Raw genomic sequence first — 27,983 nt, forward strand, 5'->3', positions numbered from 1 at the left:
CGGGTCGGCTCTGGAGGCCGCGGTCGGACGCCACAGTCCTCTCCAGCCCCGCACCCCGCTACACGCCGGGTTAAGCGGCGCTCTTGAGTTGGGCTCCTTAGAGATGGGACTCAGTTCTTTCCAGGAGTTGGTAGCAGGACCACTCCTTTCCCCGGGGAGGGCCGGGGAAGAATCCTTATTCTCCAAAGAGCTGATTCTCCCGTCTCTGAGCACAGAGTTCTCGGACGTCACAGAGCGCCGCCCACAAGCCGTGCTCTCCTCGTCCCCCTCTGTCCCAGAGGTGGTTGACATGGCGTGCCGTCCACGGACCGCTTCGCCGCTGTCCCCCTCTGTCGCCAGACCCCTGGCAGAGCAGGCCCCCGCGGGACGACCAGCCTGGTCCTCCCCTGGCCCCCTCTGCCAGGGCGCGGTTGCTAACTGTGCCCCCTCTCCGGGCCGCTATGCCGTCCACATCTGGGCCAGTTACTCCGCTTCGCTGCCCCTCCGGGGGGACGCCTGTGGCTCGCATGATCCCGTTGGTTCAGTTCCTGGGAGCCTGGCTAGAGCTTCCCCGTCTGTCCCACTGGATCGTGCGTACCGTCAGGCTCGGCTATGCGATTCAGTTCGCACGGTCTCCTCCCCGCTTCAGGGGAGTCCGCTCCACTTTGGTCGGTGGCAATGCCCCTATCATGAGAGCAGAGATTGCCACCCTGCTGGCGAAGGGTGCAATCGAGACTGTCCCTCCAGCCGAGATGAGGTCCGGCTTCTACAGCCCCTACTTCATTGTCCCCAAGAAAACCGGTGGGTTACGGCCAATCCTGGACTTGCGCGTGCTGAACCGCTCCCTTCACAGGATGCCGTTCAAGATGCTCACCGCCAAACGCGTTTTCGAATGCATACGGCCCCAGGATTGGTTTGCAGCGATCGACCTGAAGGACGCCTACTTTCATGTCTCCATTCTTCCTCGACACAGACCGTTCCTCCGGTTTGCTTTCGAGGGGCAGGCATACCAGTACGCGGTTCTCCCTTTCGGGCTAGCCCTGTCTCCTCGCATCTTCACGAAGGTCGTCGAGGCGGCCCTTGTTCCCCTTCGAGAACAAGGGGTTCGCATCCTGAGTTATATCGACGACTGGCTGATCCTAGCTCACTCTCGAGATCAGGTTTGCGAACACAGGGACCTAGTGCTTCGGCACCTAGCCCGTCTGGGCCTTCGGGTCAACTGGGAGAAGAGCAAACTTTGCCCCGTGCAGAGGATCTCTTTTCTCGGTATGGACATCGACTCGGTCGCCATGTCCGCGCAGCTTACGAGCGAGCGCGCGCAGTCACTGCTGACTTGCCTAAGACAATTCGAGGGCAAGAGTGCGGTTCCACTGAAACTTTTTCAGAGGCTCCTGGGGCATATGGCATCTGCAGCCGCGGTCACGCCGCTCGGATTGCTTCATATGAGACCGCTTCAGCTTTGGCTTCGCGACCGAGTCCCGAGGTGGGCATGGCAACACGGCACGTTCCGAGTACCAGTTACTCCGACCTGCCGTCAGTTCTTCACCCCGTGGGCGAACCTCGGTTTTCTCAGGGCCGGTGTCCCCCTGGCACGAGCTTCCCGGCATGTTGTTGTCTCAACAGATGCCTCCACCACGGGCTGGGGCGCCATGTGCAATGGACATGCTGCTGCGGGCTCCTGGACAGGACCCCAGCGGCTGTGGCATGTCAATTGCCTCGAGTTGTTGGCAGTACGCCTTGCCCTGCACCGCTTCCGGGCGTTGCTCAGGGGTCAACACGTACTAGTCCGTTCAGACAATACCGCCACTGTGGCGTACATCAACCATCAAGGTGGTCTACGCTCCCGCCGTATGTCACAACTCGCTCGCCACCTCCTCCTATGGAGTCAGAAGCATCTGAGGTCGCTTCGAGCCATCTTCATTCCCGGAGCGCTGAACTGTGCAGCCGACGAGCTCTCACGGCTTCAGCCCCTCCCTGGAGAATGGCGACTCCATCCCCAGTCGGTTCAGCTGATTTGGGACCAGTTCGGGGACGCGCAGATAGATCTGTTTGCCTCTCACGACTCGACCCATTGCGCCCAGTTCTATTCCCTGACCGAGGGCACGCTCGGCACGGATGCTCTGGCGCACAGCTGGCCGCAGGGCCGCAAGTATGCGTTTCCCCCAGTGAGCCTTCTTGCGCACACTTTGCGCAAGGTCAGGGAGGACGAGGAGCAGGTCATTCTGGTTGCCCCTTACTGGCCCAACCGGACCTGGTTCCCCGAACTAGTACTCCTCGCGACAGCACCTCCCTGGCCGATCCCTCTGAGGAAGAACCTTCTTTCTCAGGGACGGGGCACCCTATGGCACCCTCGTCCCGATCTTTGGAACCTCCACGTGTGGCTCCTGGATGGGACGAGGCAGGTTTGAGTACCCTACCACCAGCGGTGGTGGCTACCATCACTTCCGCTGGAGCGCCGTCCACGAGACACGTCTATGCGTTGAAGTGGAACCTCTTCGTCAACTGGTGCTCTTCTCACCGAGAAGACCCCCGGAGATGCTCGATCAGTGTTTTGCTTTCCTTCCTTCAACAGGGGCTGGAGCGAAGGCTGTCTCCCTCCACCCTGAAGGTCTATGTTGCCGCCATTGCCGCACATCATGACCTCATCGAAGGTAAGTCGGTGGGGAAGCACGACCTGATCATCAGGTTCCTGAGAGGAGCGAGGAGACTGAATCCTCCTCGTCCTCCTCTCGTTCCCTCTTGGGACCTCTCAGTGGTTCTAACTGCCCTGAAGAGTGCTCCCTTTGAGCCCCTGCAATCAGTCGAGCTTAAGTTCCTGTCTATGAAGACAGCGCTCCTGGTTGCACTGGCCTCCATCAAGAGGGTTGGGGACCTGCACGCATTCTCCGTTGACGAAGCGTGCCTGGAATTTGGGCCGGCTTACTCTCACGTGATCCTGAGACCCCGGCCTGGATATGTGCCCAAGGTTCCTACCACTCCCTTTCGGGACCAGGTGGTGAACCTGCAAGCGCTGCCCTCGGAGGAGGCAGACCCAGCCTTGACACTGCTCTGTCCAGTACGCGCTCTCCGCGCCTATGTAGACAGAACGCAGTGTTTCAGGACCTCAGACCAGCTCTTTGTCTGTTATGGTGGGAAGCTGAAGGGAAAGGCTCTCTCCAAGCAAAGGTTGTCTCACTGGATAGTGGACACCATTGCCTTGGCTTACCAGCAGCAAGGTCGACCGTGCCCCCTTGGTGTGACTGCCCACTCCACCCGGAGTGTAGCGTCCTCTTGGGCTCTAGCGCATGGCGCCTCGCTAACAGACATCTGCAGAGCTGCAGGCTGGGCGACACCTAACACATTCGCCAGATTCTATAATCTCCGAGTGGAGCCTGTGTCCTCTCGTGTACTCGCTTCAACCAGCTAGTACCGGACCCGCTCAGGTGTCTTCGCTTGCTCGCCATTCCACTCCACGGACTGGATACGTGCGATATTTTCTCAGGTGAGCTTCTCCGAAAGCCCTGAGCTCCTCCAGCACTCCTGACGTCGGCGCCAGTGTCTATTGCCTGTGCGTCGGCTAGGTGCCTCCCGTGTGCATGGTCCCTCCTCTGAGCGACCCCCACATGTGTATTTCCACTGTAAGCCTCTCTGAGCGTGTGTCTTTCCCTTGGCAAGCCACCTTGCCACCCCTGGGGTTGAAATATTCCACCTGCGGCTGGACACCCCAGTGTTTCCCATATGCTTCCTTCGGGTCATATGTGTATTCTCTAAGTCCCCCCCCTCCGGGCTGGCATTAATTGCATACTTCCCCTAGCTTGGGATATGCTTCCCAGTGTACCTTGGTATTCCTGTGTTATATGGAGTCCTTTGTCCAGGCTGACAGGGATCTCGATTACGCAGGGCACTGGAAGACAGCTGAGAAGGTGGCGTGATTAGACTGGTAACCCCATTCGTCGTCATCCGACGTAACTCGGAGTGACAACGAAAGGGAACGTCTACGGTTACGTATGTAACCCTCGTTCCCTGAGTAGGGAACGGAGACGTTACGTCTGCCTGCCACTTTCCGCTGTACCGCGGGGATCGCCTGAGCTCAGTCTTGGCTCCTCAGCGAAGAAACATATCTGCTTGCTGCCGGCTTCCTCCTTTTATACCCACGAGGTGGGGCGGAGTTACGCCATGCAAATTCCGCAGACCCATGGCATTTCTTTGCCATTGGCTCGTTTTGTAATACTCGAAGTTGATAGGCTTTCTAAGCGAAACCCCATTCGTCGTCATCCGACGTAACGTCTCCGTTCCCTACTCAGGGAACGAGGGTTACATACGTAACCGTAGACGATTTCCACTCTAATTTTAGTGTCCCGACTTATTCTGAAAAAATCATGTTTTGTCCCTTATTTCATCGTTAATATATATATATATATATATATATATATATATATATATATATATATATATATATATATTTATATATAATAGGTTTCGTTTCCGAAAGGATATATATGTTACGTTCAAACCGTGTAGCGCGCGCATGACAGAGAGGGAGAGACCTTGTGTGTGTGTGCGAGTGTGCCTAATGAAGCGCATGTAAGACGCATTAATAGAGGGAATGCATTAAGGTCACTTTCACGCCGGAACACGCCCCCCTCAGCCGGACTGAGTGGCAGAAGAGCAACTGCGTGACTGGATTTAATAGGGGAAACTGCGAAAACACAAGTAAAACAAACGATTATCAGTTTAAACTAAAGATTGGACTCAATATAGTGTTCCTTACAACTTACTAAAGATCCAGTGATCCATGGATATTAACATGCAGCCAGGAATCGTGTTTCCTGACATTTATATGTGCTTGATTTCGACACCAGGGAAATACATACAGCAAATTTGCCTGTGAATGTTTTATATAAATACAAAATAGGCAGGTCTAAATCCAGGTGATCACTTATCAATGTTGTATATCATCATATCGTCTAGAGACTTAAAACTTGTATAGTTTTTTGTCAGTGTTTATTTAAAAATGTCAAATTATACAGAATATACAGTGGTAAATATTTGATTGATGAGTTGTCACTGCAATATATAACAATACAATATATAGAGAATGATTTTACCACTAAATTCAGCATATTGACACAAAAAGGATAACTGCAAATCCACCTTTCGCTGCCTGGAGTCCAGTTGTTTCTATGAATTGTAGCGATCTATTTGCTTCTCTGTTCTGTAGCTTTAGGTAGTCTGTAAAATATTCCTCATATTTCTTGTCAAAGTTTGTCTAAGTTGTACAGTCAGTCTCAAAGCTCTTTCCCGTTTTAGACGCGTTTTGTGTGTTTTTCCGCAGCATTCACACTGAAAACCAATGCTGCCGCTCAGTCTTTTTGCCACTTGTGGGCGTAACTGCAGTCACTCCGGCCAACGGTGACGTCACGTGCATTCCCTCTATTTGCATGCGTTCTGTATCTGTCCCGTATTCCACTCCGAGAAATCTGGTCACCCTACTGAGTCGAGTCTATGCTGTAGCCTGACGTGTACCTTCACAAAAATGTAACGTCGCGGCGACGCGCGCGTACGGTACGTACCCCATGGCGCAGGGAGTTTTTCACTCTTTCCATTGGCTGATATTCACTTACGTCATGCGGAAGTTTGTATTTTTGCTAAAATGACTTGAATCAACCGCGATATTTACTTTAAGTTAACAGCATTCGTGCTATTTCGATAGATGCCGTGTAATCACTAGTTTGACTGTAATATATTTTTTATATGTTAAGCTGATATGTTTTTACAACCCTAATTGGTATAAACTAGGGTTAATAAACCGAAAAACTACATATATGGCGCTTATTTTATCAAGGTGCATAGCGCGGCTGTAGGGAATTGTAGTTTTCGTCTACATTACTGTTCTTCCTAGAATTTGAAGTTGTAAATACTGATTTGAGAGTTTACTATAGTATTTAAGGGGATGATACACACATGTGTGTAATCAGATTTTATATATATAATTGTGAAATAGGTGAAAATCTATTTTACCTATATGTGATACCTATATATATGCGCCCCCTGTTATTGACCACAATGACATGTTAGATGAGGTCAAGAGCTTTCCATAACAGTTGGTCCCAGGCCTGTTTCATTTTTTTTTTTGCTTAACTATAGAACTTAATATATGCACCGGGGTTGGGGTTCAAAGGTCAATATATCAAAGCAGGAGCCATGAAGAATCTTTTTACTGACATATGTTACTCTCCAGGACGAGACCTTTCCAACGATGTACTTGGTTTGGCTCTAATCCAAAGTTTTAATTTTGGCATTCTATGTTCATATGATATCTAGGGCCACGCTTCAAAGAGCACTTTGAAGATACAATGAAGCGTTTTGCTTGTTTTTTTGTTTTGTTTGTTTGTTCTTTTTATGTGAGCAAAATGAGTCTGCTTCATGTAATAATTATAATAATAATAAATAATTATATGGAATTACTACAGGCCTGAAGAGATTGGTTTAAGGGCCAACCCATTCAACTTTGCAGTTTGTTGGCTTATATAGGCTATTATTTACAATACCCTAGATATTTTATTTATTTATTTATAACTTTAGGATTCCTTTTTGGATCTAATCTACAGTACTTCTAGAGGCAATATGCTTATAGCTGCCTATTCCCATCAACCTGCTGCACACCTACCCTGCTCTGCATGTGATGCATTGACATACTGTGTGCCCGCTTGCTCTCAAAGATGAGGCTTATGATCCATTACCTCAATGTTGCCATTATAGAGGTTGACCATATAATGTTGTAATATACCTGACCTTCAATCATCCAATCTGTGAGTCATTTTGAAGTTGGTTGACAATGGATCTCTCCGAAGAGCTAGAGGTACAAAATCATTGATGCAGGATCATTGGCATTCCGTCTTCTCAATTTCCAGTCCACCATTGTGTCCCTGAGCAAGACACCCAGTTGCTCCAGAGACATGCAACCTCTGGTATATTGTAAAGCAATTGTGTTCCAATTATAAGGCACAATGGTCAAAAACGTCAGCTAAATGACTAAATATTATATTAATTGTTATATTATACCCAGCCAGTCACAAGCAGATGGGTAACTCCTTTCACTCTGGTAACTACTCAAGGTTTCTTCATGTCAAATAGGGAGTTTTTCCCTGGCCCTATTGCCTACCAAGGTTGTTATACAGGGTTTCAGGCTCTGTAAAGTGCGTTGGGAAAATTTAACACTATACAAGTAAAATTGAATTGAATGTCTCAATCAATCCTAATGAGACCCCATCAGATAGGGTAAATTGTAATGTCAGTTTTCTTCTTACAGTGCAGTGTAATCATTACCAAATACATTTAAGAACATCCATTTACCTGAATGTATGTGCATAACGATAAGGTGACAAAAATCATCAAATTAACAAAACATAACACATAAACTCTGAAATGCGGTAGATGTAACATGTTTTCTAAAACTTATTTCAGGGTGTTTGTAGACTGTTTTCAAACTGGCAGTGAAGGCATGTTGCTTATAAAAGCACAGGCAGTGTTTTATCATGATTGGCATTCTTATCAAAACGGATAATGCTTAAACAGCACACGTCGACTCTAATGAAAAAAATCAACTTTATTTCAAAAGTGAACATCAATGAAATGATGAAGAAACAATTTATAAATGACAGCATGCTCTTTATAAGAAGAAACTGTGCCAAGACTGTCGGAGCCACCAGTTTCTGCATGTGCTGCTGTTGCCATGGATTCATGAATATTGTTGTGCTGGCTCCCAGGTGTCATTCCACACTTTGGCACTGTCCAGGAATGAAAGGAAGAACACACACAATAAAAGTTAAAAGAATAACCTCAGCTTTGACATGTGAAACATACCCTCTGTCTTTACGTGAAACATACCCTCTGTCTTTATATGTCATACTACACATGTACAGAATTATATCTTAAAAACAACTAAAATCTTTGTCTTAACATGATTGTCCAAATAACCTCATTCAAAATATGGCGGTTACTACTGTATTGTCAATGTATGAACCTGGTTCCAGTCCATTACACCACTTTATTTCATCTAGGAGGGTTAGGACCTACCAAATTGAGCAAGGGGTCCACATAACTTTGACTTCTTCTTTTCCCTGAAACCAAAGACATATAGACATAAGTTATAGTTAGTTAAGAAAGCATTGCATTTAGAGCTTTTGTAAGACGATTTATGAAAAAGCACATTTGTCTACTATTTCACTCTGTTATAAAGTTAATCATTTTCCTAAATACTATCAAAGTATGAATTACAATATACAGCCAGGTTTTAGAGTATATTCTGACACTATAAATCTGTGTCTATTTTGTTGAGAATCGCCTGTCTCTTTATATCTCCATAGTCCATTAATCCCACACCCTCCATTGCTGCATTCACATGCGTTCACATTCACATTTGTGAATGCAGCAATGGATGGTGTGGGATTAATGGACTATGGAGATATAAAGAGACAGGCGATTCTCAACAAAATAGACACAGATTTATAGTGTCACAATATACTCTAAGATGTCCGGACATTAACAGGGTAAACACAACCCTGTGAATCATTTGGTTTGGACTTATCATCCTGCCGGCTCCCTGGTACAAATCATGTGTAATGTCTGATTAAAGCCATGTGCACATAGGATTCACAGTGAATGGGGGCTAATGACATTGTACGTTGAGCCACTTTATAGTCTTTTCTGCGCAGACTCAGGCTCAAAATAACATCAGCGGCAGTATTTTGGATGTTTTGGCTTTATTCATGTACAGTGGTGTGGAAGTGGAGACATAATGTCTCCTGCCATGGCTTTTGTCGGCACAAAGGCAAAAGCCCAAGAGGAACAAAGGGAAAATATAGCTGCGAGCAGTGATTACGGGCCCAAGCCGGTGGCACCGCAACCCCGGTGCCTTTAGTTACCTAAAGGCACCGGGGTGGCGGTACCGCCGGCTTTGGCCCTTCATCGCTGCTCGCAGCTATATATATATATATATATATATATATATATATATATAAATAAAAAGCCGGTGGCACCACCACCCTGATGCCTTTAGGGTTATTGTGCACGACGTGACACAAAATATCTGCTGGCTATCTGCCGAACGGCTCTGGTAGTTCCGCTTCAGCACTGATGATGTTGTAGAAATAGTGCGCTCTGGTTGGTCTGGATTATTCGGGATTTTTTATTTTATACAGAAATAAGTTATTTATAATTCAGATGAGAATAAAGTTAGTGTTGATTAAAATGAAGGAAAACAAATATATTGATCTGAAATATAGCACATTAATTTTAAATTTATTTAGGTTCAATTACCAAACATACAATCTTAATTTAATTTAAAGCAAACAATACATTTAAAAGATATGGGTTGTATGCACTTTTTTTAATAAAAAAAGATATATATCCAAAAAACAAGGCCTTAAAGGGTTAAAATCTTGTCACTGTAACAGACACAATCTCTCTCTCACACACACACACACACACACACACACACACACACACGTCAAGTCACTTCCATTTTAGATGCAATATTGAATAAGCAGAAAATTCGGATTTTCTGCTCTGAAAATATAAATAAGCATAAAAATTGAATAAGCACTTTTAATATTCTAAACAGAATAAGCACTAGTCGCTAATGAATAAGTACTAGTACTTAATGGAATAGATACTAGTATCTAAAAAATAAGTACTAGTAGCATGAAAATAGAGACTAGTAGGTAAAAATGATAAAATGATAAAACGGCTTGCCATATTGGCTCAGAGAGAGAGAGAGAGAGAAAATGACCTTTTAGATACTAGTACCTATTAATAGATACTAGTATTTATTCAATAAATACTAGTACTAAGTCATTAGATACTAGTACCTATTAAATAGATACCAGTACTTATTCATTAGCTACTAATACGTATTCAAAAGAATATCTAAAGAATAAGCACTAGTATCTAAAGAATAGGCACTAGTACTAAAGAATAAGCACTAGTCGCTAATGAATAAGTACTAGTACTTAATGGAATAGATACTAGTATCTAAAAAATAAGTACTAGAAGCATGAAAATAGAGACTAGTAGGTTAAAATGATTAAATGTTAAAACGGCTTGCCATATTGGCTCAGAGAGAGAGAGAGAGAGAGAAAATGACCATATTCAAACCAAAATATCTGACTTCCTCTTGGTCTGAGCTAATGACAGTTAATTAGAAAGTTGTCTGACTTGATCTGAACAATATGCGTACCGAGTTTTATGATTGTAGGTAAAACTATAAAACTAACCCCCCCCACTTTTGTCAAAAGGTGGCGCTACTGAGTCCCTGCACCACGCCCGTTTCTGAAACTTTGCACATGTCTACTGGCTAATAAATGTGATCTGTCTGTCGAGTTTCATGCAATTTCAAGCAATTTCAGGCATGCTAAGAGTCTCAAAAGCATCCAAAAAGAATTTTAAAGTTTGATGCGTTGCCACGGCAACAGTAACAAAGATATCAATAATCCTTTCACATGTCTACATCTGCCGTGTATTTACATTATACAGATGAAGTTTGAATCAAATCGGGTTAAAATAAGAGGGTGATTTCAAAGCATTTTGAAAATGACACACTTCCTGCTGCCAGTTGGTGGCGCTATAACTTTGACTCACAATAGTCACATCCATGTGATCGGCCTCTTACAACGAACACACTGCTGAAGTTTCATTAAGATCATCTAATGTATGCTGAAGTTATAACACACTTCCTGTTTCACGTTTCTCGCCATAAATTCGTTTCCTCGCCACGGCCAAACCGTTCGAGATATCAAAAATCCCCTGGCAATTTTTCATCCTCAATGTCTTGACTTCATGCTGACCGAGTTTCGTGGCATTTCTTTGAATTCTCTAGGAGAAGTAGTTTAAATTCCATTGCATGCGTTTTACAAACAACGCTAAATAGCCGACTTCCTGTTGGGCTGGGGTAAAAAGTAAGAGCATGAAGTATATATGAACCGATGAGATCTATATGTGTACCGAGTTTCATATTATTACATGCAAGCGTGTTTGATTTATGGACCAAGTTTTCGGACCCCGTTCCAGGGGGCGCTGTCGAGCCCCCCTGCCACGCCCGGGTACCACCTTCAGCCCGGCCCTGATGGCCGCGGGTTCTGACCCGTGTGCAAAGTTTCAAGAGTTTTCGTGCACGTTAAGAGCCCCAAAAGTGCCCGAATAGTCGTTAGAATAATAATAATAATAATAATAATAATAATAAATATAGCTGCGAGCAGCGATTACGGACCCAAGCCGGTGGCACCGCAACCCCGGTGCCTTTAGTTACCTAAAGGCACCGGGGTGGCGGTGCCGCCGGCTTTGGCCCTTCATCGCTGCTCGCAGCTATATTTATATATATATATATATATATATATATATATAAAGCCGGTGGCACCGCCACCCTGGTGCCTTTAGGGTTATTGTGCACGACGTGACACAAAATATCTGCTCGCTATCTGCCGAACGGCTCTGGTAGTTCTGCTTCAACACTGATGATGTTGTAGAAATAGTGCGCTCTGGTTGGTCTGGATTATTCGGGATTTTGTATTTTATACAGAAATAAGTTATTTATAATTCAGATGAGAATAAAGTTAGTGTTGATTAAAATGAAGGAAAACAAATATATTTATCTGAAATATAGCACATTAGTTTTAAATTTATTTAGGTTCAATTACCAAACATACAATCTTAATTTAATTTAAAGCAAACAATACATTTAAAATATATGGCTTGTATGCACTTTTTTTTTTATTAAAAAAAAGATATATATCCAAAAAGACAAGGCCTTAAAGGGTTAAACTCTTGTCACTGTAACAGACACAATCTCTCTCTCTCTCACACACACACACACACACACACAAACACACACGTCAAGTCACTTACATTTTAGATGCAATATTGAATAAGCAGAAAAATCGGATTTTCTGCTCTGAAAATATAAATAAGCTTAAAAATTGAATAAGCACTTTGAATATTCTAAACAGAATAAGCACTAGTCGCTAATGTATAAGTACTAGTACTTAATGGAATAGATACTAGTATCTAAAAAATAAGTACTAGTAGCATGAAAATAGAGACTAGTAGGTTAAAATGATTAAATGTTAAAACGGCTTGCCATATTGGCTCAGAGATAGAGAGAGAGAGAGAGAGAGAGAGAGAGAAAATTACCTTTTAGATACTAGTACCTATTAATAGATACTAGTATTTAGGCTGTAGATCCACTCCGAAAGTCACTTCGTGATCATTTAACCGCTTCATTTGAGAAAAACTATCATTATGACATAAACAAACAAACTCAAAAGGTCTTCACGGCAACCCGTCAAAATAAAAGTTCGGTTTAACTTGACAGAAATATATTACCGTTGTACAGTAGAATTTAGATATGTCCCAATGTAATAATGCTAACACTAATCCAAATAAATTATCATCAAAACTGAATTTAAGGAATAATCCATGTTTTAATTTTAAAGTCCCCGTGAACCGGAAGTTGCAAACGACTTTTCTCCAGTGTTGTGACGTATTTCCGAGAGAAACGGAATACTAAATGAGGCAAAATGGTGGGCGTGGCTTTTTCCCCAACTAGCACCTGATTGGATCTAGAAAAGTAGGTGTTTTCATTCAGCCTGTCTACTGTCAGTTGGAGGGGCGTGATTACGGATGTTAAGAAGACGCCCAAACCGTGAAACCTATGAAGGCAAGGTCCTCCAACGCAGAGGGGAGGGGAAATTTCAGATTTTGATTAAAGATTACGAAGCCAAACAATTTTTTTGTGTGGATTGACTTGCATGGATGAATTGTTCACCACAAAACGATCAATTTAAGCAAACAAAGTAAGTATGGTCAATTTTGAATTCATGGGGACTTTAACAGTAAAGCTCATTGTGCAGCACGTTATTTGACAAAAAGTTTATTTAATTTCATATGATTAAAATTGATGATAAATGATCAAATTTGTGTTTTATGTCTTCATTTTATTACCAGAAAAAACACAACACAGAATTAGTGTGACATTTTTTTTCATATTTTTTTTTAAATTTTGTATACGTTTAATGATTCATAATACACTATTTCAATTAATTAGACATGCTTTTTGATTGCTAAAAAATTTACACCACGTATTCGTAATACACCACCACGTATTCGTAATACACCCGCTCCGCAACACTAGCAGTTCCCCCAATCCCCCCCCCCCCTGAAAAAAAATCCTAGGGGAAACACTGGGCATTCATAACGGTGCGCGTCCATGGCGACGAGCGAGCAGAGCTGAGCGAACGTTTAGTTAATTTATTCATTCGAGCGCTCTGCAAGAGCCACCATTATCAATGTGGACGTCCGTATTTAAAAGCTCTCGATCCTCAGTCACATACCAAATATGTATATAATTTTGAACACAAGAGGGCAGTATGGCCCTATGTATGAGTTGGTGTTTAAACTAAACTATCACTCAAAGCGCCCCCCCCCCCTCCCCTCCTCCCCTCCCCCCCTCCCCACACAGACACACACACACACACACACAAACAGAATGGCAGGGGGACAAGAAATCCATTCAAACTACAATATCTGACTTTCTGTTGCTCTGAGCTAATGACTTTAGATTAGAAAGTCGATTGGCTTGATGAGAACAATATGCGTGGCAAGTTTTGTAACTGTAGGTAAAACGAGCAAAGTTATAACACACTTTATGTGTCCTTTTTTAGTCATAAAATTAATTTCCTCGCCACGGCCAAACCGTTCGAGATATCAAAAATCTCTCCGGAATTTAGCATCATCAATGTCTTGACGTCATGCTGACCGAGTTTGCTTGAAATCCGATTAATTCCCAAGGAGAATTAAATAGAATTTCAGGGGTATGCGTTTCCAAACAAACCATGATAGCCGGCTTCCTGTTGGGATGTCGTAAAACTTAGAGCACGAAAGTTGTTCAACCCAATGAGATCTATAAGTGTACCGAGTTTCATATTATTACATGCAAGTGTCTTTGATTTATGGACAAGTGTTTGAATCCCAGTCCAGGGGGCGCTGTCGGTCCGCCCTGCCACGCCCGGGTACCAGCTTCAGTCCGGCCCTGATGGCCACGGGTTCTGACCCGTGTGCAAAGTTTCAAGAGTTTTAGAGGATGTTAAGGGCCCCAAAAGCCCCCAAAACCTTGATCAACAATAATTAAAAGCTTTGTCACTCAAACAGACACATCCCCCTCCCCCCACAGACACAGAGGTATGCAGAGAGAGGGAGAGAGGGACAGAGATTACTCCAAAACATCCCATTCAAACCAAAATATCTGACTTCCTGTTGTTCGGAACCAAAATCTGTAAATTAGAAAGTTGTCCGGCTTGATCTGAACAATATGCCTACCGAGTTTTAAGATTGCAGGTAAAACTATGAAACTAACCCTCTCACTTTTGTCAAAAGGTGGCGCTACTGAGTCCCTGCGCCACGCCCGTTCCTGAAACTTTGCACATGTCTACTGGCTAATATATGTGACATGTCTGTCGAGTTTCATGCAATTTCAAGCATGCTAAGAGTCTCAAAAGCATCAAAAAAGAATTTTAAAGTTTGATGTGTTGCCACGGCAACAGTATCAAAGATATCAAGAATCCATTCACAGGTCTACATATGGCGTATGTTTACATTATACAGATGAAGTTTGAAGCAAATTGGGTTAAAATAAGAGGGTGATTTCGAAGCATTTTGAAAGTGACACACTTCCTGCTGCCAGTTGGTGGCGCTATAACTTTGACTCACAAAAGTCACATCCATGTGATCGGCCTCTTACAACGAACACACTGCTGAAGTTTCATCAAGATCAGTTAATGTATGCAGAAGTTATAACACACTTCCTGTTTCACGTTTCTCGCCATAATTTCGTTTCCTCGCCACGGCCACACCGTTCGAGATATCAAAAATCCCTTCGCAATTTTTCATCCTCAATGTCTTGACTTCATGCTGACCGAGTTTCGTGGCATTTCTTTGAATTCTCTAGGAGAAGTACTTTAAATTCCATTGCATGCGTTTTACAAACAACCCTAAATAGCCGACTTCCTGTTGGGCTGGGGTAAAAAGTAAGAGCATGAAGTATATATGAACCGATGAGATCTATATGTGTACCGAGTTTCATATTCTTACATACAAGCGTGTTTGATTTATGGACCAAGTTTTCGGACCCCGTTCCAGGGGGCGCTGTCGAGCCCCCCTGCCACGCCCGGGTACCATCTTCACCCCGACCCTGATGGCCGCGGGTTCTGACCCGCGTGCAAAGTTTCAAGAGTTTTCGTGCACGTTAAGAGCCCCAAAAGTGCCCGAATAGTCGTAAGAAAAATAAAAGAGGAGAAAAAAAAATATATATAGCTGCGAGCAGCGATTACGGGCCCAAGCCGGTGGCACCGCAACCCCGGTGCCTTTAGTTACCTAAAGGCACCGGGGTGGCGGTACCGCCGGCTTTGGCCCTTCATCGCTGCTCGCAGCTATATTTATATATATATATATATATATATATATATATATATATATATATATATATAAAGCCGGTGGCACCGCCACCCTGGTGCCTTTAGGGTTATTGTGCACGACGTGACACAAAATATCTGCTCGCTATCTGCCGAACGGCTCTGGTAGTTCTGCTTCAACACTGATGATGTTGTAGAAATAGTGCGCTCTGGTTGGTCTGGATTATTCGGGATTTTGTATTTTATACAGAAATAAGTTATTTATAATTCAGATGAGAATAAAGTTAGTGTTGATTAAAATGAAGGAAAACAAATATATTTATCTGAAATATAGCACATTAGTTTTAAATTTATTTAGGTTCAATTACCAAACATACAATCTTAATTTAATTTAAAGCAAACAATACATTTAAAATATATGGCTTGTATGCACTTTTTTTTTTATAAAAAAAAAGATATATATCCAAAAAGACAAGGCCTTAAAGGGTTAAACTCTTGTCACTGTAACAGACACAATCTCTCTCTCTCACACACACACACACACACACAAATACACACGTCAAGTCACTTACATTTTAGATGCAATATTGAATAAGCAGAAAAATCGGATTTTCTGCTCTGAAAATATAAATAAGCTTAAAAATTGAATAAGCACTTTGAATATTCTAAACAGAATAAGCACTAGTCGCTAATGTATAAGTACTAGTACTTAATGGAATAGATACTAGTATCTAAAAAATAAGTACTAGTAGCATGAAAATAGAGACTAGTAGGTTAAAATGATTAAATGTTAAAACGGCTTGCCATATTGGCTCAGAGATAGAGAGAGAGAGAGAGAGAGAGAAAATTACCTTTTAGATACTAGTACCTATTAATAGATACTAGTATTTAGGCTCTAGATCCACTCCGAAAGTCACTTCGTGATCATTTAACCGCTTCATTTGAGAAAAACTATCATTATGACATAAACAAACAAACTCAAAAGGTCTTCACGGCAACCCGTCAAAATAAAAGTTCGGTTTAACTTGACAGAAATATATTACCGTTGTACAGTAGAATTTAGATATGTCCCAATGTAATAATACTAACACTAATCCAAATAAATTATCATCAAAACTGAATTTAAGGAATAATCCATGTTTTAATTTTAAAGTCCCCGTGAACCGGAAGTTGCAAACGACTTTTCTCCAGTGTTGTGACGTATTTCCGAGAGAAACGGAATACTAAATGAGGCAAAATGGTGGGCGTGGCTTTTTCCCCAACTAGCACCTGATTGGATCTAGAAAAGTAGGTGTTTTCATTCAGCCTGTCTACTGTCAGTTGGAGGGGCGTGATTACGGATGTTAAGAAGACGCCCAAACCGTGAAACCTACGTCATCAGGCAAGGTCCTCCAACGCAGAGGGGAGGGGAAATTTCAGATTTTGATTAAAGATTACGAAGCCAAACAATTTTTTTGTGTGGATTGACTTGCATGGATGAATTGTTCACCACAAAACGATCAATTTAAGCAAACAAAGTAAGTATGGTCAATTTTGAATTCATGGGGACTTTAACAGTAAAGCTCATTGTGCAGCACGTTATTTGACAAAAAGTTTATTTAATTTCATATGATTAAAATTGATGATAAATGATCAAATTTGTGTTTTATGTCTTCATTTTATTACCAGAAAAAACACAACACAGAATTAGTGTGACATTTTTTTTCATATTTTTTTTTAAATTTTGTATACGTTTAATGATTCATAATACACTATTTCAATTAATTAGACATGCTTTTTGATTGCTAAAAAATGTACACCACGTATTCGTAATACACCCGCTCCGCAACACTAGCAGTTCCCCCAATCCCCCCCCCCCTGAAAAAAAATCCTAGGGGAAACACTGGGCATTCATAACGGTGCGCGTCCATGGCGACGAGCGAGCAGAGCTGAGCGAACGTTTAGTTAATTTATTCATTCGAGCGCTCTGCAAGAGCCACCATTATCAATGTGGACGTCCGTATTTAAAAGCTCTCGATCCTCAGTCACATACCAAATATGTATATAATTTTGAACACAAGAGGGCAGTATGGCCCTATGTATGAGTTGGTGTTTAAACTAAACTATCACTCAAAGAGCCCCCCCCCCCTCCCCTCCTCCCCTCCCCCCCTCCCCACACAGACACACACACACACACACACACACACAAACAGAATGGCAGGGGGACAAGAAATCCATTCAAACTACAATATCTGACTTTCTGTTGCTCTGAGCTAATGACTTTAAATTAGAAAGTCGATTGGCTTGATGAGAACAATATGCGTGGCAAGTTTTGTAACTGTAGGTAAAACGAGCAAAGTTATAACACACTTTATGTGTCCTTTTTTAGTCATAAAATTAATTTCCTCGCCACGGCCAAACCGTTCGAGATATCAAAAATCCCTCCGGAATTTAGCATCATCAATGTCTTGACGTCATGCTGACCGAGTTTGCTTGAAATCCGATTAATTCCCAAGGAGAATTAAATAGAATTTCAGGGGTATGCGTTTCCAAACAAACCATGATAGCTGGCTTCCTGTTGGGATGTCGTAAAACTTAGAGCACGAAAGTTGTTCAACCCAATGAGATCTATAAGTGTACCGAGTTTCATATTATTACATGCAAGTGTCTTTGATTTATGGACAAGTGTTCGAATCCCAGTCCAGGGGGCGCTGTCGGTCCGCCCTGCCACGCCCGGGTACCAGCTTCAGTCCGGCCCTGATGGCCACGGGTTCTGACCCGTGTGCAAAGTTTCAAGAGTTTTAGAGGATGTTAAGGGCCCCAAAAGCCCCCAAAACCTTGATCAACAATAATTAAAAGCTTTGTCACTCAAACAGACACATCCCCCTCCCCCCACAGACACAGAGGTATGCAGAGAGAGGGAGAGAGGGACAGAGATTACTCCAAAACATCCCATTCAAACCAAAATATCTGACTTCCTGTTGTTCGGAACCAAAATCTGTAAATTAGAAAGTTGTCCGGCTTGATCTGAACAATATGCCTACCGAGTTTTAAGATTGCAGGTAAAACTATGAAACTAACCCTCTCACTTTTGTCAAAAGGTGGCGCTACTGAGTCCCTGCACCACGCCCGTTCCTGAAACTTTGCACATGTCTACTGGCTAATATATGTGACATGTCTGTCGAGTTTCATGCAATTTCAAGGATGCTAAGAGTCTCAAAAGCATCAAAAAAGAATTTTAAAGTTTGATGTGTTGCCACGGCAACAGTATCAAAGATATCAAGAATCCATTCACAGGTCTACATATGGCGTATGTTTACATTATACAGATGAAGTTTGAAGCAAATTGGGTTAAAATAAGAGGGTGATTTCGAAGCATTTTGAAAGTGACACACTTCCTGCTGCCAGTTGGTGGCGCTATAACTTTGACTCACAAAAGTCACATCCATGTGATCGGCCTCTTACAACGAACACACTGCTGAAGTTTCATCAAGATCAGTTAATGTATGCAGAAGTTATAACACACTTCCTGTTTCACGTTTCTCGCCATAATTTCGTTTCCTCGCCACGGCCACACCGTTCGAGATATCAAAAATCCCCTCGCAATTTTTCATCCTCAATGTCTTGACTTCATGCTGACCGAGTTTCGTGGCATTTCTTTGAATTCTCTAGGAGAAGTACTTTAAATTCCATTGCATGCGTTTTACAAACAACCCTAAATAGCCGACTTCCTGTTGGGCTGGGGTAAAAAGTAAGAGCATGAAGTATATATGAACCGATGAGATCTATATGTGTACCGAGTTTCATATTCTTACATACAAGCGTGTTTGATTTATGGACCAAGTTTTCGGACCCCGTTCCAGGGGGCGCTGTCGAGCCCCCCTGCCACGCCCGGGTACCATCTTCACCCCGACCCTGATGGCCGCGGGTTCTGACCCGCGTGCAAAGTTTCAAGAGTTTTCGTGCACGTTAAGAGCCCCAAAAGTGCCCGAATAGTCGTAAGAAAAATAAAAGAGGAGAAAAAAAAAAAAAAAATCCTAAGGAAAACAATAGGGCCTTCGCCTTTTCAAGGCTTGGGCCCTAAAAATAATCCTAAGGAAAACAATAGGGCCTTCGCCTTTTCAAGGCTTGGGCCCTAATAATAATCCTTAGGAAAACAATAGGGCCTTCGCCTTTTCAAGGCTTGGGCCCTAATAATAATCCTTAGGAAAACAATAGGGCCTTCGCCTTTTCAAGGCTTGGGCCCTAATAATAATAATCCTTAGGAAAACAATAGGGCCTTCGCCTTTTCAAGGCTTGGGCCCTAATAATAATAATAATAATAATAATAATAATAATAATAATAATAATCCTTAGGAAAACAATAGGGCCTTCGCCTTTTCAAGGCTTGGGCCCTAATAATCCTTAGGAAAACAATAGGGCCTTCGCCTTTTCAAGGCTTGGGCCCTAATAATAATAATAATAATAATAATAATAATAATAATAATAATAATAATCCTTAGGAAAACAATAGGGCCTTCGCCTTTTCAAGGCTTGGGCCCTAATAATCCTTAGGAAAACAATAGGGCCTTCGCCCTTTCAGGGCTTGGGCCCTAATAATCCTTAGGAAAACAATAGGGCCTTCGCCCTTCAGGGCTTGGGCCCTAATAATAAATAATCCTTAGGAAAACAATAGGGCCTTCGCCCTTTCAGGGCTTGGGCCCTAATAAATAATCCTTAGGAAAACAATAGGGCCTTCGCCCTTTCAGGGCTTGGGCCCTAATAAATAATCCTTAGGAAAACAATAGGGCCTTCGCCCTTTCAGGGCTTGGGCCCTAATAATCCTTAGGAAAACAATAGGGCCTTCGCCCTTTCAGGGCTTGGGCCCTAATTACTCACATTTATAACTCTTCTGTCCACAATGCCTTGGTATAGGAAGATTTTCTGGGCACGATGTTTTCTGCATTCTGAAAAATGACAAATGAAAAATTATATGTGGTTTGTAGTAGACTGCATTAGTTTTGGGTCAGTGTTCCTACCCAGATATCAAATGTTTAGTGTCAGTGTTCCTACCCAGATATCAAAAGTTTAGTAAGCTATACAAAGTACAAAGTAAAATGTTAGATTTTTTGTAACATTACAACAGGTTGTAAAGTGAAATTTAGTTTGTAACTCCCTTCTGCAACATAGCAGTCAATACACAGTACAATAATACAAAAGCACTAATTAAAATGTTAAACGGAAATAAACTATAGTTAATTGTGCAGTGCTGAGGATGAATTTGAGATTGGTCAGCACCCTATTGGTTGTGTGCCACTTCTGGTCCACCATCATTTCTAGTCAAACTGGGCATTAAGGGGAAACTTTGGTTAATTTCTACCTGGGCTGTAATTAAAGACACACTATGCAAGAATTGTACCTTAATATAACAGTTTCAAAGTCATTTCGGTGGTAAACAAACTCATAGTAGGGCGAATCATCCTTGTAGAAAAGCTTGGGGGGACGCCGCTGGAAAAACCAGCAATGCAAGTTTGAGAGGAGCGCCCTGACACATCTCACGAGAATCACGACATGCTTTACGGCATCAACGTCACACACATCAACAACAACATAAGAAGCACGAAGACACTTGCGTGCATTTCAGACGTGATACTCGACGATGGAAAAAGCAAAGAAAACGCGGTCGGAAGAGAATAGGAAAAGAGAATGAGTCTCTCTGCTCAACCCCTAAATAAATGCATTGATCCGCAGGTTTTGTTTGAGTTCTTTAATGGTCCAGTGGTAATCTTTTGCCAAGTGTGTCAGAGGTCAGAGGTACAGTTGTTTTTCTCTCATCAAAACTGAATATGTTCATTATTGGTTACAGTCTATATCAAGTAGGGACACGTTTGTGTGCATTTTGCTTTGTGATTTCACCGGAATGAATAGAGAGTCTCCGCAACAGCGATAGATTGAAGAGCGCGTCCGAAGACTGCGCGCGCTGCCACAAGAGAACACTGTATCCATGACACTGATAGCAGCGGACACAAGCGCTCAGATTGAGTTCAAAAACTCATTTTGGCGCTAGATCTCTTATTTAAAGGCACACTACGCAAGATGTGTACCTTAATATACAGCTTCAAAGGGGTATCGATCAGGCTGTGAGTGCAGAGACCAGTCTGGTTGAATTCGTTTACAACAAAGAATGGTTGCCGTCTAAGAACTGAGATGTGTAGATTCCGCCATTGCGTCTGTTATAGAAGATGTAGACAGCGCATTCATTTTAAAAGAGGAACAGGGAACCGCGATCAAGGCATTTGTCGATCAGAAAAATGTTTTTGCTATCCTTCCTATGGGATTCGGCAAACGTTTAATTTATCAGCTGGTCCCCATGGTCGCTAAGAAGATGGGGCGCAATGAAAACCCTGTGGTCATTGTTGTTTCTCCTTTGGTCGCACTCATGGAGGACCAAATGAAAGAAGCAACCGAAATAGGCATCATGGCGATGCATCTCGCCGTGCACGACAAGGTGGACATTACCAGTCATTTACTCCGTTGCTCTGATTGGTTGTAGGTCTATCCAATTGAGTGCAGAGGGATGTTTTTTCCTGGTTCGGTTGTAACATGCCGCATAATCCCAGCCCAATTAAGCAGTATCAGACTCATACTAGGGTTCCTCCGCCAAATCCCCCTTTGACCACTCACAACAAGACACAACTCAGTTTACCCCTTTACATTTGCACATTAACAGTCTTTTGATTACTAACCTTTTATTTTACGTTTTGGGGATCTTGTGGCACCTTCTCCTGGGAGGCCAGAAGTAGGCTGCAAGAAGGACGAAGAGAGAGCAGGATGAGAGGACACAGGAGGGTGAGAGGACACAGGAGGGTGAGAGGACACAGGAGGGTGAGAGGACACAGAAGGGTGAGAGGTCACAGGAGGGTGAGAGAACACAGGAGGGTGAGAGAACACAGGAGGGTGAGAGAACACAGGAGGGTGAGAGGACACAGGAGGGTGAGAGGACACAGGAGGGTGAGAGGACACAGAAGGGTGAGAGGACACGGGAGGGTGAGAGGACACAGGAGGGTGAGAGGACACAGGAGGGTGAGAAGACACAGGAGGGTGAGAGGACACAGGAGGGTGAGAGGACACAGGAGGGTGAGAGGACACAGGAGAGAGAGCAGGAGGGTGAGAGGACACAGGAGGGTGAGAGGACACAGAAGGGTGAGAGGACACAGAAGTGTGAGAGGACACAGGAGGGTGAGAGGACACAGGAGGGTGAGAGGACACAGGAGAGAGAGCAGGAGGGTGAGAGGACACAGGAGGGTGAGAGGACACAGGAGAGAGAGCAGGAGGGTGAGAGGACACAGGAGGGTGAGAGGACACAGAAGGGTGAGAGGACACAGGAGGGTGAGAGGACACAGGAGGGTGAGAGGACACAGGAGAGAGACCAGGAGGGTGAGAGGACACAGGAGGGTGAGAGGACACAGGAGGGTGAGAGGACACAGGAGGGTGAGAGGACACAGAAGGGTGAGAGGGCACAGAAGGGTGAGAGGGCACAGAAGGGTGAGAGAGCAGGAGGGTGAGAGGACACAGGAGAGAGAGCAGGAGGGTGAGAGGACACAGGAGGGTGAGAGGACACAGGAGAGAGAGCAGGAGGGTGAGAGGACACAGAAGAGGGAGCAGGAGGGTGAGAGGACACAGGAGGGTGAGAGAACACAGGAGGGTGAGAGAACACAGGAGGGTGAGAGGACACAGGAGGGTGAGAGGACACAGGAGGGTGAGAGGACACAGGAGGGTGAGAGGACACAGGAGGGTGAGAGAACACAGGAGGGTGAGAGAACACAGAAGGGTGAGAGGACACAGGAGGGTGAGAGGACAGAAGGGTGAGAGGACACAGGAGGGTGAGAGGACACAGAAGGGTGAGAGGACACAGGAGGGTGAGAGGACACAGAAGAGGGAGCAGGAGAGTTAGAGGACACAGGAGGGTGAGAGGACACAGAAGAGGGAGCAGGAGGGTGAGAGGACACAGGAGGGTGAGAGGACATAGAAGAGGGAGCAGGAGGGTGAGAGGACACAGGAGGGTGAGAGGACATAGAAGAGGGAGCAGGAGGGTGAGAGGACACAGGAGGGTGAGAGGACACAGAAGAGGGAGCAGGAGGGTGAGAGAGGGGACAAGGTGACACAGGCACAAGATGAAGCACATATTCTTCGGCTACTGGAGCTACTCCAGCTGCTGAGTCATCCTGCACTGGTGGAACTGGTCCAGTGGCTGCTGTACCCATCTCAGCTGAAGCTGGTTGATGAGCACATAATTCTGCAAATTTTGAATATTAAATGCAAGTAAAACTGGGATATAAATATACACAGTATACATATTAAAGAAGTTTTTTGCAGCTTACATAGCAGCAAATCTTGTTAGATAGGTTGTCGAACGATTACAAGTGTTAAATATTGTAATACATGGTATTGTCATTATTCAGGTTTTCCCCCACTATGAGCGTAATTAAGACTAACATAACACAGAGTATTTTAAAGTGTTTTAAGTGTCTTTGGGTCCTGGCCCCCTTTACCCTAATTGCATTTTCCAGACATATCACTGTGATTTAAATTTTTAAAACACCATGTTAATATAGTTGCTGGCGCTTAAAACAGTTTGAGCTAGATAATCCACTATGAAGATTATGTCAGCTCAATGCAATGCCCCTCTTTCTATCGATCTCTACACAATACATTTTTTGAAAAAAGGAAGAAAAAAAATACTACTTAAGCACGTAAGGACTGATCACACAACCCCCCGAACTGGAGTCCTGTGCACTACCATCTGAGCTAATTGCACAGACAGCAATTGATAGAATATAAATGGTCAATTGACGATGTCCTGGCCCACCATCTAATGACTTGAAAAAAATTTGGCCCGTTGCCAGACTTATTTGCCGACCCCTGCCCTAAAGGGACTTTATTAGGATGGACAGGTTGTCTAATATGTGGTATTGAAGGAGTGTAATAGTTTTCTTTTTGCTTTTATGAATAAAGGCATAGGGACAATAAAAGAATGACAGGAACAGGGAGAAGAGGGGATGACAAGCTGCAAAGGGCATTGGCTCAAATCAAACCTGGGCAACTGCGGTAACCTTAGTACATGATGCTCGTGCTCTATCAGGTGAGCTACAGGGGCACTGTAATATGTTGATAAGTTTTTACTAAGGCACTTGAAATGTATGTAGATATGAATAGTATATGGTTGAATGTGGCATACGTATAAATACTAAGGCTGTCACTTTTGACAAAAATCTAATTGGAACGGATATCAAATATCAAGCAATATATTAGAATATATTCGAATATCTACGAGCCCTGCCCCACATGAACAAAAAAAGCGTTTAGAGCACCCGCTACTGGATGAGATGGCAAACAATAAAATAAAAAACAAAAACGGTCTAATCATAGACGTTAAAAAATGCGCTACACATGGCACTTTAAAAACCGGATAGTTTATTTATCGTTCGATTACAGATATTTCACGTCATGTTCGAATGCATATTCGAACATCGAATAAAAAGTGACAGCCCTAATAAATACTACTAAATACAGTCTAAATACTCTGTATGGGGAAAATGAAAGTATATAAATTCTTTTCATAAATACAGTATATATTTTCATGCTACACTAGGGACAACTTACTACTCAGCAGATGCTCATACAGCTTGCTCATCTTCATGATGATATCTTGAGCAGCTCCTTCTGCTGGCTCAAGAAAGTGGATCATATCTCCATTAATCTGGCCATTGCGGTCGTGATGGCCCAGAAAAAGGATGGCCTTGTAACCCAGTGCATTGAGTTTCAAAACCTGCAAGAACAACAATGAAAACAAATATTTGTATCCTCTGGTTTGACAAATTAGGATGACAGAAGAATATGGTACAGTTTAGATGTGTACAGGCCAGTTTAAACAGCACCAACTCAAGAGCTGTAACATTGTTAAAGGGTAACTAAACCCCTGGTCAGAGCCTGACACCACCCACTGGCAATATGCGAAAAATGCTGGAAAAGTGGGAAGAGCCCAGCGGAGGGTAGGGGCGTGCACCTGAGACACGTCTCTCTGTAGGCAAGGGTGTGGTTAGCTGGTGCCTGCTTACGTCATAGGGCACCACAACTTCCAATAGGAAAATTCAACTGCAGTAGCCACCGTTCAACCTGAAGAGTTCAGCACTCAGACGTTTTTTACACCATATACTGTAGAATTAAAACACTTTATACCCAAATGTCAAATAAATTACTTGAATCAATGAGCAGCATTAATAAAGCCCCAGTCTTACAGATCATTCACTAAAAAAATATTTAGGGTTTAGTTACCCTTTAAGGAATTGTGGTTCATTGCAGCCCTTATGGTGGAAAAGAAGTGGGCAGATTCACCTATGTGAAAGCAAAAATGGTAGATCCCAGTTTGCAAATATTTTCTCTAACGGGTCAATGTAGCCTGTATAAGTGTGGATCCTTTCAGCTTTAGAAGTCTATTCTAAAATTGACCTAAACCCCACCTATATTTTTCCTGCCCTTCTGGCAAACAAAACACAAACCTTCTAACTCTTAATGATATTAAAAATATTTACAGCTGTGATGATTATATAATTATCTGGAAGGCCTACCTCTTGTTAAATCAGAATTATGAAAACTTACCGACATCTGGGCAGAATTTTCAATTTTGCTGAAATTGCGGGGTTTTTTTAACTGGCGAGGCCCAGTTGCTGTTCTTAACCTTTTCTTGTTGTTTTTTTATATCCAGCTTGATGTGGAGGCAACACAGGCAGGCAACGCAGGTCTTTCTGTTCAGCCTGTTAGCAGTCTGGCAGGAAGGGCATGGTTTTGTTTTCGGATTTGTCATTTCTGCAAATAAAAAAGAATCATGTCAGGATTATCAACATCATATTAAAATTACTCATTAACAACAGCACATGGTATTACTAAATAACAGCAAGCAACACTGCAGCTAAGTGACATCTGCAGCTGATGTTCATTTATTCATAAGACTCAGTAAGAGTAGATTTAAATGCAAAGAAGATACAGTTTGAACAGTCAATAATAACCTTATATAAACACGTTTGAATAAACTGATAAACCTGATCATTAATTTGTCATTTATCTGTGGCAGGAATTGGAAATATCATACTTATTTGGAGTAGTTGTTCATTAACACCCTGCTCCCTAGAGTATATATAGTATCTGATAGTATCAGTATAATATAGTATCTGAGCTAATGTTAAGTCTTATAACAACTGCACTTGTGTTATTACACTCATCCAATATTTTGAGATTTTCTACTTAGTGCAACAAATATCAAATACCTCACACTTTTTTGTCAGTAAACCATTTACTATCTTGCTCTTTCAGCACTTCACCAACTGCTAAAATCTCAACATATTAGGAAATCGACTTTTAATGCTAATTACACATCACAGTGCTGGAATGGACGCAATAGACAAAGGCAGAAGGAAATCTTCAGAGGCTAATATCAAATTCAAATTACTGTAGAAAATTAAAGTATAGCACCACAGGATAGTGGGATAGGAGTAAGTAAATAACCAACAGACTAACAGGCATGTATGCCATCAATGCAAGGTGTAACCTTATTTAAATGCTAGTGGCAAGGGAAATGTTAGCCCTGGTATTCTCAATCACACCCAATTAGTCTTGGCTTTCGAAAGTTATTTATTTAGTGTAAATCTTAATATTCCTTTAAGGGAACATGCTTTAGAAAACAGATAGATAGAATATGACTATCTGACTATTGCCATCAAACTTAATTTTAAAATCTTCTAGGAAAGCTAACATTAATTCAGGCTAGCAGGCTATGCAAGTGTTTTTTTTGCATCAAAATATGTTGCAAAAGAAAAATATGTTGCAGCGGTATTAGTTCTCTGTGGGTAAACAGACGGCTTTCTGAAAATATTTAATGTTTGATAAATATTTTTTAACAACATACAAATCATCTGGAGAGTTTATAACTAACTTACTGATCACTTCAGAGATAGATCCGTCACCGTGGCTCGTCGGTTATGATCAGGCGGGAACCGTGTGGCACCCCAGGCCAGGCTACATGTGACAAGTGCCTACGGCATAAAGCATATCGATCTACCACTGATCTATCACTATTGGTGGGCTGAAGATAAATATGGCAATTTGTAGACATAAGCTAATAAAAACATCCGCACTTTTAACAATTAATTTTCTTTTTTTCTTCCGCATTTATTTTTCAGAATCAAAGGATAGGCCTAGCCTATTATCGAAAATAATAACTGTTATATTATCCTATTGCATTGTTGAATTAAGCACACTTTCGTGTTATTAAGTTATAAAATGTTGAGGATATTAAAACAAAATACATTAAAATAGCATCTGTCGAAAACTGTGAACAAATGCCTTTATTTCTCTGCATCAAAAGGTAAATCATTTTAAAAAAGTCTATAACATTATCATAATGTATTGAAGAATTATCAAGCACATTTTTTATTTATTTATTAAGGATATCATTATCCATCACTCAGTTTGTCGTGCCCTGGGCGTCCAATAGGAACGCGGATGGGTTTACATTGGAGTTAATGGAAAGCTCTGTGCGTCTCATAT

At 42.7% G+C, this 27,983-nt stretch overlaps 2 protein-coding genes across 3 annotated transcripts in view; both read right to left on the bottom strand.

Moving 5' to 3' along the window:
• Positions 1 to 27,983, bottom strand: part of mtap (methylthioadenosine phosphorylase) — a 210,291-nt gene that overhangs the window by 148,870 nt on the left and 33,438 nt on the right. The window lies entirely within an intron of this gene.
• On the bottom strand, positions 7,562 to 27,448 carry LOC143740155 (uncharacterized). Of its 2 annotated transcripts, XM_077232209.1 has the most exons (7): positions 27,374 to 27,448; positions 26,040 to 26,246; positions 25,044 to 25,209; positions 23,564 to 23,676; positions 20,280 to 20,347; positions 8,038 to 8,081; positions 7,562 to 7,748 (listed from the first exon to the last, which is right to left on the bottom strand). In XM_077232209.1, exons 2-5 carry the CDS (start codon positions 26,043 to 26,045, stop codon positions 20,282 to 20,284), a joined length of 351 nt encoding a protein of 116 aa, XP_077088324.1. In that variant the 5' UTR covers positions 26,046 to 26,246; positions 27,374 to 27,448; the 3' UTR covers positions 7,562 to 7,748; positions 8,038 to 8,081; positions 20,280 to 20,281. The 2 variants fall into 2 exon arrangements, with proteins under 2 accessions (XP_077088324.1, XP_077088325.1); XM_077232210.1 differs by lacking the exon at positions 23,564 to 23,676 and having other exon boundaries at positions 7,568 to 7,748.

Source organism: Siphateles boraxobius, unplaced genomic scaffold, assembly GCF_051911475.1.
Source record: "Siphateles boraxobius isolate OS27281-9 unplaced genomic scaffold, OSU_SipBor_1 17, whole genome shotgun sequence".
Classification (NCBI taxonomy): domain Eukaryota; kingdom Metazoa; phylum Chordata; class Actinopteri; order Cypriniformes; family Leuciscidae; genus Siphateles; species Siphateles boraxobius.